The sequence below is a fragment of the Syngnathus acus genome, chromosome 4 (assembly GCF_901709675.1).
Source record: "Syngnathus acus chromosome 4, fSynAcu1.2, whole genome shotgun sequence".
Classification (NCBI taxonomy): domain Eukaryota; kingdom Metazoa; phylum Chordata; class Actinopteri; order Syngnathiformes; family Syngnathidae; genus Syngnathus; species Syngnathus acus.
The window spans coordinates 5301891-5316985 of record NC_051090.1 but is presented as its reverse complement, the minus strand read 5'-3'; the positions used below and the strand labels follow the sequence as shown (position 1 = coordinate 5316985).

Genomic DNA, 15095 nt, shown 5'->3' with positions numbered 1-15095 from the left:
GTATGACCTTTATATTTAAACATAGTAGATGGAGGGGGGGGGGGCTTTGAGAGTTATCAGTGGGGATGGAAATGTAGAAGACCCTTGCAAGTCTCTATTCTACATAAAGAGCACTGACAAAGAAAAAGGAGACAAAGTTGACCTGACAATTTTTTCAGACTCAAGCTAGCCTCGGACCAGTGATGTTTAACAACTTTGCTGTGTGGAAAGTCTTTTCCGCTATTTTTATTATATTGGTAGATGCCATACGTGATTGCTCAAAGTTTAATTTAAAACCCTAACAATTTTTTGTAAATAAATTGGAGAAAAAAAAAAAGTCATTTCATTCCATACACACAGTATCAGAAACTCTGAAACTCATACTGCACTACTACAAAACTGGAACGTAGAATAATTGCACCCCATTTTACTCCAAATGATGGAAAATAAAAAATGATCCGCAATTACTTTCAGCTATTAGATGAGCTGGTGCAACTTTTTTTTTTTGTACGTCTCTGAAGAGTAATAGGAAGACTGTCTGCTATTACACGCAATATCTTTCAAATTTGCTATGGATTAATGTTAATTCTTGCATTAAAACCATGACAGCAACTTGGCCAGTCCTCAGTAGGGAATAATCTTCTCACAATGAGTCATCTCATCACACTGATTACGCCATGGATGCTCGCTCAGAGGTGCATGTGATTTGTAAGTTAAAAAAAAAAGAAAAAAAACGGCGCCACTGCCATCGCTGTCTCTTACTGCAGCTGGTTCTAAAAGCCAGGTTGGCGCCATTATTTGAGAGGACAATTCTACAGTTTCGTTTTTTTTTTCCATTAAAGGTGGCGCAATCATTGGACAATAGATCCCTGATATCTGATCTGACTCATCAAGGCTAGAGGCTTTAATAGAGAAAAATACCTTGCCTTTTATAGAGATTGGTGCAACACTTGTCATCCCACAATCTAATCAAGTGACTCCTGATACAAAGACCAAATCATCATCAAAATTAATTTGCTGTCAGGACCAGTTAAACAAAACTTAATCCCAGATTTGAAGCCAGAACGTGCCGGACACATGCCCCCCCCGCTCTATTTTCATCATCGTGCACAAAAGAAAACCTGCACTCCACATTGTAGCCGAGGCCACCCACCCACTACCCAAAACCTGCCTGGCACCTGCTTTGTGCCGTGAGAGGAGGCAACAACTGTTGTCCGAGTGTGTGCCTGTGTCGTGTGAGCACCGACGTCCAAGAATGCGCCGGTGCACGCGCGGTGGCGGCCGCCGCTCGATTTAACCTTGCCGCCGCGACGCCAGCCAGACTTTTGTGTGGCTGCATACCGCCGAGAGGAAGATATGGAAAAAATCCACGGCCCAGTAAATCATGGAGATTACATGGCTCCTCTCAGCTCTGGCCTCGGTAATGCCCCCCAAATCCGACTGTGTCGTGTCGTTGCAATTTGGGCCTTTTATCGCCGGCGAAGAAACGAATCTCAGCGCCCGCTTGTTGATGCGCCCGCTTTTCAAATTCCGACACGTGTTTGTGCGTTGGCGAAAGACAGGCGAGGCATGGGAGAGGGGATTACACGTAGGAATAGCGATGGATCAACTGAAACACAACATTGGCTTGATTTGTTTTAATTGCCTCTCGCCTGCGACGAATGGCCCCTGCAGCTGTCCGTGTGAACAGCTGCTTGCCGAAAATGTTTGGACGCAACGCGCTCTTGGAGTGGCGTGGAAAGAACAATGCTGCATAAATCATCGGCAGGCGCTGTTTTATTTTTTATTTTTCCTTTTGCAGTTTTACAACGCGTTCAAGGAATAAAGTATCTCTTTTTGTTTGACGCTCGCATCTGTTCATATTTCCTGGCCACATTATGTATACGGCAAGATGAATTCCGACATAAAATGAAATGATACAATGTCTCCTTTTTTCCCCCAGCTCAGAATGGAATTTGCTAGTTTACAAGTTGAATTTATCGCTGTTGGAAGAAGCAGGGGGTCTGAAAAGATCCGACGCTGCAGTCAAGTTTGGATATCCTGCACGACGTTTTTCAGACTTGAATCAAGCAGTGTTGTTTTGCTCGACCCCCTTCTCGCTTTGCCCCCGAGGCCTCGCGGCTGACTTCTCTGCATTCATAAATCACCGGGAACGCGGTCTCGTATCAAGCGGCGAGCGCGCCGAGTCGCAAAGTTAATCGCGTTCCCATCTCCGAGTTGTGTTTCGACCGTCCAAACATGAGGACGTACAAACTGTACATTCTCTCGGAGAATAAAAGTACATTCAAACAGACTAAATCTTAGAAAACTAGGCCAGTATGTACAAGTATGCTAGGGCTAAATTGATGAAACCAAATAAAAATAAAGTTATGATCTAATTTCTGTTTTAATACCTGTTCTATTGTCTGTACAAGTAAAATAAGTTTGGTCATAGGGACAATTTGGATTCTGGCCACTGACTTTGGCACTTCCACTTTTTATAGCTCTTGTGTGTTTGGGGCTATGTTTGGGTGATTGTTTCCAAAGGGTACAAATATATAAAAAATGCTATAAAAGCCAAGATACAAATGGAGGCGGGGCTTGGAGGTTGGCTGCGGATCAGCAGACAGACCTCTCATTCACGTTGCACACATGCTCGGCTTATACTGGAGCCGGCCAGCCATTGCGCTCCTCCGTTTGTCCGATGGAATTCGTAGAGAATACAAGGACGCTTTCCAAAAGTGACATATGCTTTCAAGCCTTCCAATAATTTATAAATCCAAGAAGCACAAATGTAGCCGTGTGTGCGCACACACAAACGCACATGCACACGCTCTGTTGTTTGCAAGCATGTGCTGATCTGATTAATGTGCTTCAATCTTTTTTCCATTGGGTGCAAACAAAGCGCCCAACCCAGATATGTTGGAATTAGGCCTCATCGCTCACTAGCATCCCTACTCTAATCAAAGTGCCGATTCTTGAAACAGACAGCTGCTGTCATGTGCTTTGATTCCAATGGCTATCTGTCCCCGTCGCCGTCCCACTACTTAGTCGGCCAACTGAGGTTGTCGGGGAACGAGGTGCGAACGGTGTCTGCCAATTCAAGGGAAGCGGCGCTTCAACTCGCATACGACTCTTGATATCAAAAGCGCACTGAAGGTAAGTTGTCTTCTTTCTCCGCGTTACATCTGAGAATGCTTTACCGATTAGTCGCTGATGAGCTTTGAATGGTATTTTTCAATAAAAAAAAAATCCCATGTAAAAATGTGAAACAACAAACTATCCTTTAAGAGGGTGGCAAACTAGCTATATGTTTATCTGTAGTGAATTTTCCACACATGAGCTGTACATTGAGTTTTTTTTCTTCCAAATAAAAGTAATAAAATACATTTCCTAGTTTTCCTTGGCTCATTCACCCTCTAACATGTCTGAGTGCATCCCACTGAGCCAAGCTGGAAGGTAATGCCACGCACGCTTGCCACGTTCCTCCGCATTTAACATCCTAAAACCAATTCAAGCTCGAGGTAACATTCCCCGAATGCCTTCTCGGGCTAAAAGTTTTCGAGATTAAAGCAGCTAAATATACGTGTATCCTGCAATGAGTTATTGTCTGCCCATCTATTTGTGGTGCGAGCTTGTTATCTGGGTGGGCCGGGGCAGAAATAATACCAAGTGTTGAGTGCTAACTACAGATCGGGTTTACTCACCTTACTCATACTGTAACAAATGCACATTAAACTAAAGAGTGAGAAAATAACCACTGCTTAAATCACACTAATTGCAACGTAGCGTCTCATTCCTGGGTGGTCAGTACGCTCTGTCTAAAATGTCAATAGTTGACATCTATGACAAAAACAACCGAGTGTGGAAAGACTCACCTCCCAGGCACACAAAGCGATCTCCCTCTTCATGCGTCGCTTTTTTAATTTTTTTTTATGGGGTTTCATTTTGAAGGTTCCATTGTATTATCTCAACAGTTTTTTGTAGATTTGGTAGCCTAAAAAGAGAGTTTTTAGATTAGACTGACATTCAAGGATTCAATATCAAGGGGTGGAGCGTAACCATCAAAACACATGCACACAAACACAAAGGGGTCAAAGTTCAAATGGGCCTGAAAATCCCCTCCCGTCCCCACTCTCCATTTATTTTACCCATCATCCCTCATCAGGGCCACGTGACCCCGTGACCCTGGAGCTAGGGTTACCTTGTCAGTTGACTGTCTATTCACGTGCATGGAGCTTGAAGCCGTGTCAACAGTTCGTCTGCGGAAAGGAAAATGGAGTGTGAGGAAGAGTCACTTGAATGTGATTGCTAGAAAAACAGAAGAAATACAGTCAAGTGGCCCAAATTGATTTCTACTTCCTGTTTTTGTTCAAATTCTCATTGGCTTGATAGGACTCTCGCGAATCTGTTTTACCAAGTAAAGACATGTTAGCTTCTGTGCTATCTGCCGACTCCTGGTTGTTATATGCTAGCCACTCAAAAGGTTCTAATGTTTTAATATAAAAGTAATTCAATGAGAGTATCGGGTTTGAGCAGATTTACATATGATAATTGTTGTTTGCACAAGGCCCACGTTAAGAGTGCAAACAAACTGCTTTCAACCCCCCCTCCCATCCCTCGAGTGTGCTGTCAGCTATCATTCGGGGTCCTGCAAGTGGGATCCTCGAGAGGAGATGCTATCACCCTCGGCCCCTATGCATTCACACCGCGGTAGCGCTTATCTCTGCCGAGATAAGAGATCTCCTCGACAGGCGAGAGACCCGAACCAGACTGACACACACTCACTTTCTGAACCTTCTATCTCATTTCTGGTCTCAGCTGTTTTCATTTCAGAGAGAGGTTCTCTGAAACAAACAAAACAGCCCAATTGGTTTGCTTCCTGTTTGAAATTCAATAAGTGTGTCATCTTATTGCTGAGGCGGCAAAGGCTGCGCGCGTGCTGCGCGCCGATTGCGATCTCTGATGTCGGCCCGGCGGCAGGGACGTGACACGCCTTGGAGTTGACGGCTCTGGATGAGCATGAAATAGAGCAAAGCGTCGGAAGCGTGACAGATCAACAATTTCCTGAGACAATTTCCATTTTTATCACTTTGTAAACATTGCATTTCCTGGTAAACAATATTGTTGAAGGTTTAAGCGGCCGTGTAAACGCACGGTACAGCAAACAGGTCAGTTATGTACAATTGAGCAGAAATGTCATCATAAAAAAAAAACCATTATAACTGCTGCTAACAAAAACAGCAGCACCTATAGGGGCATGTCATCATTCTCTCAATTGTGTAGAAATGTAGTTGTTGTTTTTTTTTAAAGATTTATTTATTTAGTTTTAAATAGGGATGGGCGAGTACCAATACCAGGTATTGGTATCGGTATCAGCCTTATTTCAAGGTATCGGTACTCATGACTTTTGCGGCCATTTTATCATCAAGAACTAGGAATTAGAAGAATAGAAACTTGCCAATATTTTCATGTAATCGTAAGAAGAAATAGGGCTTTCTTTAAAATGATCTGTCACTGTTTTTAGGGATATTGTATCGGTATCGGTACTTGGTATTGGTGATTACTCAAGAATTGAGTATTGGCCTGTCTTCATACTAACAATATTGCTTACTGTCATTCTGCAAGTGTATACAAGCAAAAGCTTGACCAATCCACAGTGCAGCAAATAAACACACCAGCCGCTATGTGTATAAACACTATTTAGGGGCACCGGTGCAGATACTGCACGTAACTAACAGTTGCACGTTGTGACAGTCCCGAGCCGGCGGTGCTTTTCGGGCTCTGTCCACCAGACCGCAGCACACTGGGCCTAATAACAAAAACAAGCATCCCGGCGCGGAACTGGTCCCACAGTGTGAGGACCGTAATGAGGAACATGTGGAGCAGCCCAGACACACAGTCAGAGGAAACCCAATCCTTCAACCCCCCCCCTCCCCTTTCTACACCCCACCCACCCATTCCTCCACCCATCCCCCTATTCCTTCTCGCTTCACTCGACATTCTCACTAGTTTTTGAAACTTCTCTCCCGTGCTTGTATGTCTCTAGAAGTGATTCCAGTTTGTTACTAAAAGTATTTTTCTTCAGAGTTGCTATTTACCGAGTCTTGCAATGCAATCTGCTCATGAGGAAACATGGCAAAAGAAAGAGGTCTTTCTCCTCACATCAAGTCTGACAGGCAGTCCGGGACTTCCTTTCATGTGTTGAAGTCATCCTTACCGTCCACCTGGATCAATTAGCTGTTTGCTTCACTGATCATCAGTCTCGCATTCATTAGTAGCTCTCCAGGTTGCGGATGTTCTGCTCTGGAAATTTAATTTTGCCGCTCTATCGAGACCTGAGGGAAACATTTGCACACATACCATTAAAAGGATGATTCTCTTGAATAATTTTCCTTCGTATTATCCCTTATATTGAATGTTGTATGTGATTTTGTCTCACACATATTATAGTATGCATAATAAGTGAATAATAAAAGAAACATTGCATATCCAACTTTTTTAATCTGAAACAAACCATGGTCTGTCCTTTTAGGAAATGCAGTCAGCTGGTCAAGAGGACGAAGAGCGCAGCAGGTGAGTTGGGTTGCATTTTAGACTGCTCCGCGAGATTAACCCAAGCTCCGAAAAGTCAGAAACAGCTCCATCTAAAAATCCAAAGTGACACAAAAGGCAAAAATGTCAGTAAAAAGCATCTACTGGCCTGGCATGCAAACGACAGCATTTTCAGTCAATTTTCTATGTGAATGTTACTTTTAAAAATTGCAAATAAAAAAAAAAATGATGTCAAGATACTCAGTCAATGTGATTTAGGTGGATTCAAAATGTCAGAATTCAGCCCATCAAGAGAGCTGGCCCAAAAATTAGCTGAGCAAACAGAGTAAAGCCGAACTCTCCGGGGAATAAACTTGGCACACTGGGTCCAGTGTGACAGGGCTCCTTGTAGCTCAGAACAATCCAAATGTTCCACTTGGGTTGAGCTGTCTTCGTTTCCCCCCCTACACTCTATACATCAGCCCCACATCAACATGGGCCCGTCAAGACCTTTCACAGGGCTGACAGGCCACCTGAATCACACAATTGTGCGGCCGGAGGGGCCGGCATGTGTACAGAAGACGCAGTGATCCAGCAACTGTCTGGGTTCACTTCTCCTCTCTCTCATAAAGTCAGCAGGCCCAAATGTTCCAGCTGCACCAAAAACAACACATTAACTTTTAATCCAATTTGAATTGAAAAAATAAAAACAATTATGAAACTGTTGGGCTTTTCATAACGCTAACGTTTAATAAGGTAATTCAAATTCTTGCCTCGCGTGGCTCAAATAGCCCACAGCGCGTCCCAGGTGAGGGCTGAAGGCTCGAGTGGCCGTGTCTTTGCAGATGGTCCGGCCTCACGGCAGCTGTGCAAATGAAAGATGAAGTGTCGGTGAAGGAGTGAGAGAAAGAGAGAGAGTTGGAAAGTTGGCCACAAAAGGGAAAAAGTAACATGCAAGTCGCTTGCTGAAAAAGTCATGGAAAAACTAATGGTGCTCAGAAAACTGCAGTGAGGAAAAAATCGTCTACTTGAGCATTTTACTGTTTTTTTCTTGAGCCACAATAATAGATAGCACCCATGTTGGATAGATAAAACAATCCTATATAAGACAACGAATCAATTTTGATCATGAGAAAAAAAAACTCTTAGTACACGGCAGTTGTCCTTCAATCTCGACAAGCAAGTCATACTTCCAACACCATAAAAAGTTTTATGGAAGCCGAGTTCGATAGAATGTGTTAGTTTGCACCCACAACTGTCACAGAGGCACCACCAGGAGTGAGAAAACAACAGGTGATAGCCTCCTGGCCTGAAAACACACCAACGTTTGTCTTCGGGAGGAGGGGCGGATAGAACCGATGCCCCCCAAAATGCTTCAAACTCTGCAGCATAAAGCAAAATGCATTGAGTTGCCTTGTGTATGAAATATATCAACAAAAGTGCTGTCGCTTAAGGAAATATTTGGAGGACTACTTTTACTGGAGTTCGAAAGTACAATGTTTGGCTTCTCTGCCCACCTCTGCTCGACAAATTGATTCAGCAATTACCATCTCACACCATGAAACACTTTTGCAAAACGTCCTCAACTAAATTGCCACTGCATGTAAATATAAAGTGGCCAGTTAGACAACATCGTCTTCCATTGGCCAGCCATCACCTCGGGCCCCTCAGTCTCCACTCGAAACCCCTCCCCGCAGAACCGCCCCGAACACAGGGGCCCCTTTTGAATGACAGCGCTTGGGGAGGGAGACAGACGAATGTTGCTCTGATTTCCCCCCGCAGCCGCAGCGTCGATGAGAAGCAGCCGAGCAACTCCATTCTAACTGAATGGATTGGCATGGGGAGAAGCGGACCTCAGATCACGGCTAAGCTGCAGCTTTGGGACTGTGTAACGCTGACGATGGTTGTCATTTCGCTGCTCTATCCACCAGGTAAAGTGATGCGTGCGTGCGTGCGAGCCGGCGGACAAATCCGTCTTGTTCCCCTCCCCGTGCGGAGCTGCGCTGCGCTCAGTCGGACCACCGGGAGGTGGAAGAAAAACTTTGGAATGTTTTCCATGCGTTCTTGTGCTCTAACTTGCTCACGTTTCACTGACGTGCAACTAGTTTAATTCGTGGCGTTAAACAATCGAAAGGGGGAGGGGGTAATAAAAGTTGTTGAGCCCACCGTGGGGACAAAGTACCCTTTGCTAGCCAAGCACTGTGATTTAACTCAACTTGCCCCCCCCCCCCCACCCCCCTTTCAAACAACATTAAATCCTCTAAAATAAAGCACAGCATCTTTTAACCACCCACAGTGCTTATCTGAACATTAATGCCGTTGTTTAACTTAAAACCCAATTTAGCGGTTTTTTGTTGTCGTTAGCTGCTAGCTTTAGGGTCGCTCGCGGCAGTAGGGGAAAAAAAGTTGACATTTTGAGGGCAGCAAACGAGGCGAATTCAAAGAGAAAATGTGTATTTTTTGGTCACAAGTCACCAGTTGAATGTTTATATTTACCTGGTCGTCGAAGCAAGTTGCACGGACGGTGTTTTGGTGCTCGAGTTATCAACTTTATTAGCTGCCATGAGTGGGAAGGGGGGGCGTTGAGGGGAAGCGGTGTCCAGTGTGGAGCTATTTGGCACCACACGAGAAACCAAACCGCTACCTAACCACAAAGCCGTGTGTCGCTGGGATAAAGATGCAAATTTCTTTTTTGTTTTTTTAGAAAAAGAATTCATTGCCTTCTGTTGAGAATTTGAAAAGTTTCTATTAATTTTTTTTGAAAAACCGAAAAAAGATCTATGTTACAGGTTGAAATGGGTCAAAGTAGAAATTGTTTTTATTTTGCTTCAGCATGTATTAGTTAAACTGCATAAAACATGGTATTAATAGATGGATGTGGCACCCAAACTACATTAAAGTCTGTGGGAAAGTTGTCATTTAGATGTGTGCATTCTTCCAAATGTCCTTAAGAAATTGGCCAAATTATTCTTTTTAGTGGTAAATTGCTTTTTTCTGTTACTGTATATATTTGTATGGTGGTGTTGTAAATGGATAGGATATGTATATCATACTTTGACATATTGATTAGAGGTTTGCCTAAGCTGAAGTGTGGGGATGAGCCCCAACTTTAATAGCTGACATCATCTTTGCTTTCTTAATCAAGAAAAACAGGCTGAGATTGAATAAACAGTCTGCTGGTTGCAGCCAAGTGGAACACATCATTTTGCCTTCATTGCTTCAAAGTGTGATTAATCAGCAATTTTGACACTTTGATTCTTTTTTAATGACTGGTTAATCGGTGATCATTCCCATCTCTGTGATTATTCCATGCCACATTGTGACCACAGAAATGACAATATTAGGTTGGTAAACATCTGCTTTTAAAACAACACATCCTCATCGTAAACTAATCCTCACACTTGTACCAGATGAAGCTCGTGTGACTGTTTGAGGGGGGGCATGAATCGAAGCTGATGGTTTCTCATGGCGGTGATTGTCAGAAGGTGTCAATCAGGGCAGACTCCGCTGACCCCGATATGAGGCGGCAGAGGCCGGTTGGAATTCCAGGAGGGATGTTGAATGCCTCCAGCTTGACCTCCTTCACCGCATCTGTTTTATCAGGGCTAGTGTTGAAGTGCCATGGCGGTGACGTGCATTAATCATCTACCCCCCCACACGCACACAGAGTCACACCTCTGTGAAAGGGAAGAGCTGGTGGTGAGAAAAATTCCCATGGACAGACTTGATAGTGTCTTGTCCAAGATGTGACTTTAGGTGGAAACTGATGACATAATTGATTACTGATCATAAAAATAGCCTGTAGAATTTGACTTGCACAATCTTATTTACTCTATTTTTCATTGTAGTCTTTTTAATATGTTGGAGATTGATGCATTGGCCAAGGGTGGATTCATTTTTTAACGTTGTGACATTAATTTGTCAGAGAATAATGAGTGACTTAAATTTCAATTTGTTTAGAATTGATTGTCTTGACAGAGGCAAAATGGTGTTGCACTACTTTGCTGAAACCAGCAGAGGAGCTGTTGAGTCACTTCAATGAGTGACAGATGCCTGGGCAGCATTTCTGATTCCTTGAAACGATTCCATACTCCCATAAGATGGACAATTTTTCTCTAAGACTCCAATTTGACGAGTGCAAGTTCCCAAACAGCGTGGCTCGAAGTGATATCCCTCACGTTATCTGCCCACCATACGCCAAACTTGGTGTGCCCGTGTACTGCAGTTTAATGGACCTCAAATATCTCCGCAGCAGCCAAACCACGTTCAACGGCCTCAGGCTAACCAACACAGGTTGCTTTCCCTCTAACTCTGAAGGCTGTTTGCTATTTCTGGGAGGGCTTGTTTAAAGAGGGAGCATTTGGAAACTCGCCGGCTCAGGCTTTAATGACTTGATGGTGATCGTGGAAACTTTTCACTGTGGGCGCCAGGTGCACTGAAGTGATCAGGTGGGCATAGTAATTCTGTTGATTTTGCGGAAGTTGGAGTTGTTGTTTTTTTAAAGTTGGAAGTTTAAGGTGCATGAGCTAAGGAAGATATAATTTAAGAAATTTATAAAGGAGGATGATCACGGATATCTTGGTTATATCTTTCCTGCTTTTGTTTCCCAGCCTACTGTCAGCAGTGTCGCATCCAACGCTGCAATGCCGAGTACGTGGCGGCCACCTCACCTTCAAACGGCCTGCAGGAGGACGCTCCGCTCGACGTGGACTACTGCATCGCGCTGCGGGCCTACGCCCTGTGCACCCGCCGGCAGGCCCGCAGCTGCCGCGGTGACCTGGTCTACCATTCGGCCGTCTTCCGCATCAAGGAGCTATTCTCTCAGCACAACTGCTCCAGCGACGGACCCACGTCCTCCGCCAAGGTCCCCAGCACGTCCCGGCCGGCCGTGTCGGAGCTGTGCAACTACGAGAACCGGGTTCTCGCCGCCGGTTCTGGCGGCCCGCAGAAGAAGTACGCCCATTGTGGATTATTCGGAGACCCTCACCTACGGACTTTCCGGGACGAGTTTCAAACCTGCAAAGTGGAAGGGGCGTGGCCTCTGATCGACAACCGCTTCCTGTCCGTGCAGGTGACCAACGTCCCCGTGGTCCTTGGCTCCAGCGCCACTGCCACCAGCAAGGTAAGGACAATCAGTGTGCTATGCAGAAAAAAAACACAACTGCCAATAAATGCCATAAAACAGCAGCAGAGGACTGCATGAAATACCTCAACTCACTTCATATAGTTTCCCAATAGTTAATCCAAGACATGTAGACACCTTGATCCAAAATCCTACCTAGCATGGTGTCTAAAATGTGGAACATTAGCATGCTAGCTCAAGCCTCACCATAAGGCACCAAAACATGTGAAGTTAATCGTCATTCCACGGTGCCTCTCGAGTCTCCTCGGCATTCCTGCCGTCTCGGAGCGGCCTCAGATCTATGAGGGGGCAGAAAGAAAGAAAGAGAGAGAAAAGAGGGGGAAGGGAGAGGAGGGAGAGTCCTTCACCGGTGTTGAATCACTGACATGCTTGAGCGCTCTACCTTTAACACATGGGTGGTCATATGGTAGTGATTAACGCTCACTCAAACATTCTCCACCGCTGCAATCTGGAATGTTTTTGTCACCCTTCTGGTCAAGTAATTAGCCTGGCACTTTTTGTGTAAATATGGAACAATGTGGAAAAATAAAAGAAAAATGGCGAAATTGCTGAAAGAAATATCCCAATTTCAGCTGAACCAAACTATCTGAATTACACCAAGCTCAATGTGGAGATATACTGGACATAAAGTTCCAGATCCATATGGATTTATTTCAAAATTACATTTGCATGTACTCTTTGTACACCTATTTATTCTAGGGCAAACCTCGTACTATTTCTCTTTGTATGTGTTTGTTTTTTCAAGCCTTAAGCGAACTGAAAGGGAGGGGAGGTGTATCTCTGCCACTACCCGCATTGCCACTATTCTGAGTTGGTTCCAACTTGCCAGACTTGAAACAGGAAATCATCCATCATTGTACAGTATCCCTTCCAAAAGTGTAAACGTAACAGAGGCGGGCGCTTTGTCAGGTACTTAAAAAGAAAATGGCCGCTTTGGGAGCTCTGGATTTGTTTATTTCGTTTTTTAGAGCTCAGCCAGAATACAAATCACTGTCACCGCTCGTACGAATGCGGACACTACCGTCTGACTGGGCGGAAAAGAAAAGATAGTGGCTCATATAACATGCTGGTCACTGTTTTTAAAAGTTGGGGCAGAATGGATGGAAGGGTGTAGCCAATTGGATTTACATGTTTGGTTCTCTGCTGCCACCTTGTGGTCACCAAGGTCTTGCATTTCATTGATTTAGGACAAAGGTGGGGCAACCTTTTTTTTGTTTTTTTTCCGTGAGGGTCAGTCCCTCTATTTAAACATTTAGAATTTATGACAAAATTATGCAATGGGCAACTAACTAATTTGAGTGGTTTGGGTGCTGAGATTTTATTTGGGACAGAGGAATAAGACCCTAATTAAACTATTGCTGCTCTAGCCACTAAATATCTAAATGAGTGCAGGTACACTGTAAAATGATACACGTCTTTCCTCCTTTTGCTTTGACATTTTTTTGTAATTAATTTATTCTAAATATTTGTTTAATTGCCGCAGCTATAATTGTTTTTTTTTTCCTGTTTCCAGATCACAGTCATCTTCAAGTCATATCACGGCTGCACGGACCAGAAAGTATACCAGGCCACCACGGATGACCTTCCGATGGCCTTTCAGGACGGCACTCGCAGCGGTGGCGAGAGCGGCAGCCTGACCATCACGGAGCGCGGCGGCTCCGGAACGGGCCGTCAAGTGAAAATCCAAGCGCGCTACATTGGCACGTCCATCATCGTGCGGCGCGTGGGCAGCTACCTGACCTTCGCCATCCGCATGCCCGAGGACACGCTGGACTTTTCCGAGGACAATGGCGGCTTGCAGCTCTGCCTGCACGGCTGCCCGCGAAATGAGCTCATCAAGGAGCACACGCTGGGTCGCCAGAGCCAGCAGCACCGGCAGCAGCCGGGCGCCTCCACCGAGTTGGGTCCGCTGCGACCCCCTCACCAGGTCTACACGGTGGAAAGAGCCACGGCCAAGTGCCGAGAGACTCTGCAGGTGGAGGACGTTTACTTTCAGTCCTGCGTATTTGACTTGCTGACCACGGGAGATCCGGAGTTCTCCATGGCGGCATACGGCGCTTTGGAGGATTTAAAAGCGCTACCGCCCAGCAAACTCAAGCAGAACTCCCCGAGGAGTCCGCGTCTGTACAACCGAGGGGCGTCACAGACGGTAGCGGTCAACGGCTCGGCTTCTGTTCTCACACTCCTACTCCTCATTGTGCTGCATTTGTAAAAAAAAAAAAAAAAAAATCTAAATATGTTTATGTGTGTGTAAAACGTACGAAAAAGACAGGTGGAAGCATCACCAGCTTGAGGAAAGAGTGACCAAGGTTTTTTTTTTTGTAAATATAAAAATCCCACTTCATCTTTATCATACCGTGCAGTTTCTCCAGTTGTAGCAACAGCACTTACGGTCACAATATCAACAGCATGTTTTGTGTATTTAAATGTTCTTTCACAATATGGCATGCGAAATACACAAGCTCCAACAACTATATGTAAAAACTACCTAGCCACTGTACAGCACATCTATGTAAGGCATTTGGTCATTTTGTGAAGCACTCCCTCTTCAAGCTGTTTGGCTTCCAGTTCTAAAGATTAAGAAAAAAAAATCTTTATATAATAATATATTGAAAGAGTGTATATATGTGTTTTATATTGTGTACATTGGCTGATGTATAGTTCTTTAACTGTGTTACATTTGTTGTGTTCTGTAGGCTAGTTTAGTAAATAAACTAATGTGTTGTTCCCTATGTAATTTTACATATTAAAGTGTTCTACACTCACTAAATTGTCTCCCTGTTTCTACCCCACGTGCACACACAAAGACACATTAATAGATTCGGCGAAAATGGAAGATGTGAGTCAGTATACATACGTTTTCATAGTGAGTCATTCCTTCTGAGTAGGTGGTCCTCTTCCATCCTTCTATATCGTTTTTTCCAGGGTGAGCATGACTTGGCATTTCCTGCTTTAAAATGGATGACGGAAAAGTCACAGTTATGTTCAAGACCTTTTACACACAATTTAATTTGTAAAATGTAACTTTAAAATACCATTGTAGTACTGATTAAGTCCTGGTGGGGTCCTCAGTCCATAAGAGAGGAAAGCTTGAGAATAAATCTTAAAATCCACCTGCACATTTTTCATTATTTGACGATACTTACGTTTCATTGCGAGTGTAATGCCACACCAAGTTCATAGGAAAGAAAATCGACAACAGCTGAATTGATGTATCTGCTTTCTATCTCAAAATATATTATGCTAATTTTTCATGTCAGGCCATCACATAAAGACAATTATAACAAAACATCAATGTGTAATTACTATTTATTTTACTTTTCTTCTGTCTTACTCTGAGAAGACCAAAGAATATCGAGGGCGGCCATTTTGCTAAATGATGTCGCCTTAAAATGACGTCAGTTGTGCAAAGCTCCGGTAATGACCAATCACGGCTCAACTTGTGAATGTCACATGACCA

At 44.1% G+C, this 15095-nt stretch overlaps 1 protein-coding gene and 2 long non-coding RNA genes across 5 annotated transcripts in view; 1 reads left to right on the top strand and 2 right to left on the bottom strand.

The window, feature by feature from the left end:
• Nucleotides 1-9079, bottom strand: part of LOC119122237 — a 27622-nt gene extending 18543 nt beyond the window's left edge. For both annotated transcript variants that reach the window (XR_005097816.1, XR_005097817.1), the window contains exons 1-5: nt 8989-9079; nt 6476-6605; nt 6179-6296; nt 4163-4220; nt 3837-3955 (exon numbers count right to left, since the gene is read on the bottom strand). This is a non-coding gene — a long non-coding RNA (uncharacterized LOC119122237). The remainder of the gene's footprint in view (nt 1-3836; nt 3956-4162; nt 4221-6178; nt 6297-6475; nt 6606-8988) is intronic.
• Nucleotides 2986-14401, top strand: rgmd (RGM domain family, member D). Of its 2 annotated transcripts, XM_037250520.1 has the most exons (5): nt 2986-3117; nt 6494-6534; nt 8275-8423; nt 11103-11614; nt 13149-14401. In XM_037250520.1, the coding sequence occupies exons 2-5, from the start codon at nt 6497-6499 to the stop codon at nt 13845-13847; spliced, it is 1398 nt and encodes a 465-aa protein (XP_037106415.1). In that variant the 5' UTR covers nt 2986-3117; nt 6494-6496; the 3' UTR covers nt 13848-14401. The 2 variants fall into 2 exon arrangements, with proteins under 2 accessions (XP_037106415.1, XP_037106416.1); XM_037250521.1 differs by lacking the exon at nt 2986-3117 and having other exon boundaries at nt 6478-6534.
• LOC119122239 lies at nt 11288-15095 on the bottom strand. The gene is made up of 5 exons (XR_005097818.1): nt 14671-15095; nt 14493-14585; nt 11822-11913; nt 11509-11632; nt 11288-11426 (listed from the first exon to the last, which is right to left on the bottom strand). It is a non-coding gene; the product is annotated as an uncharacterized LOC119122239 (long non-coding RNA).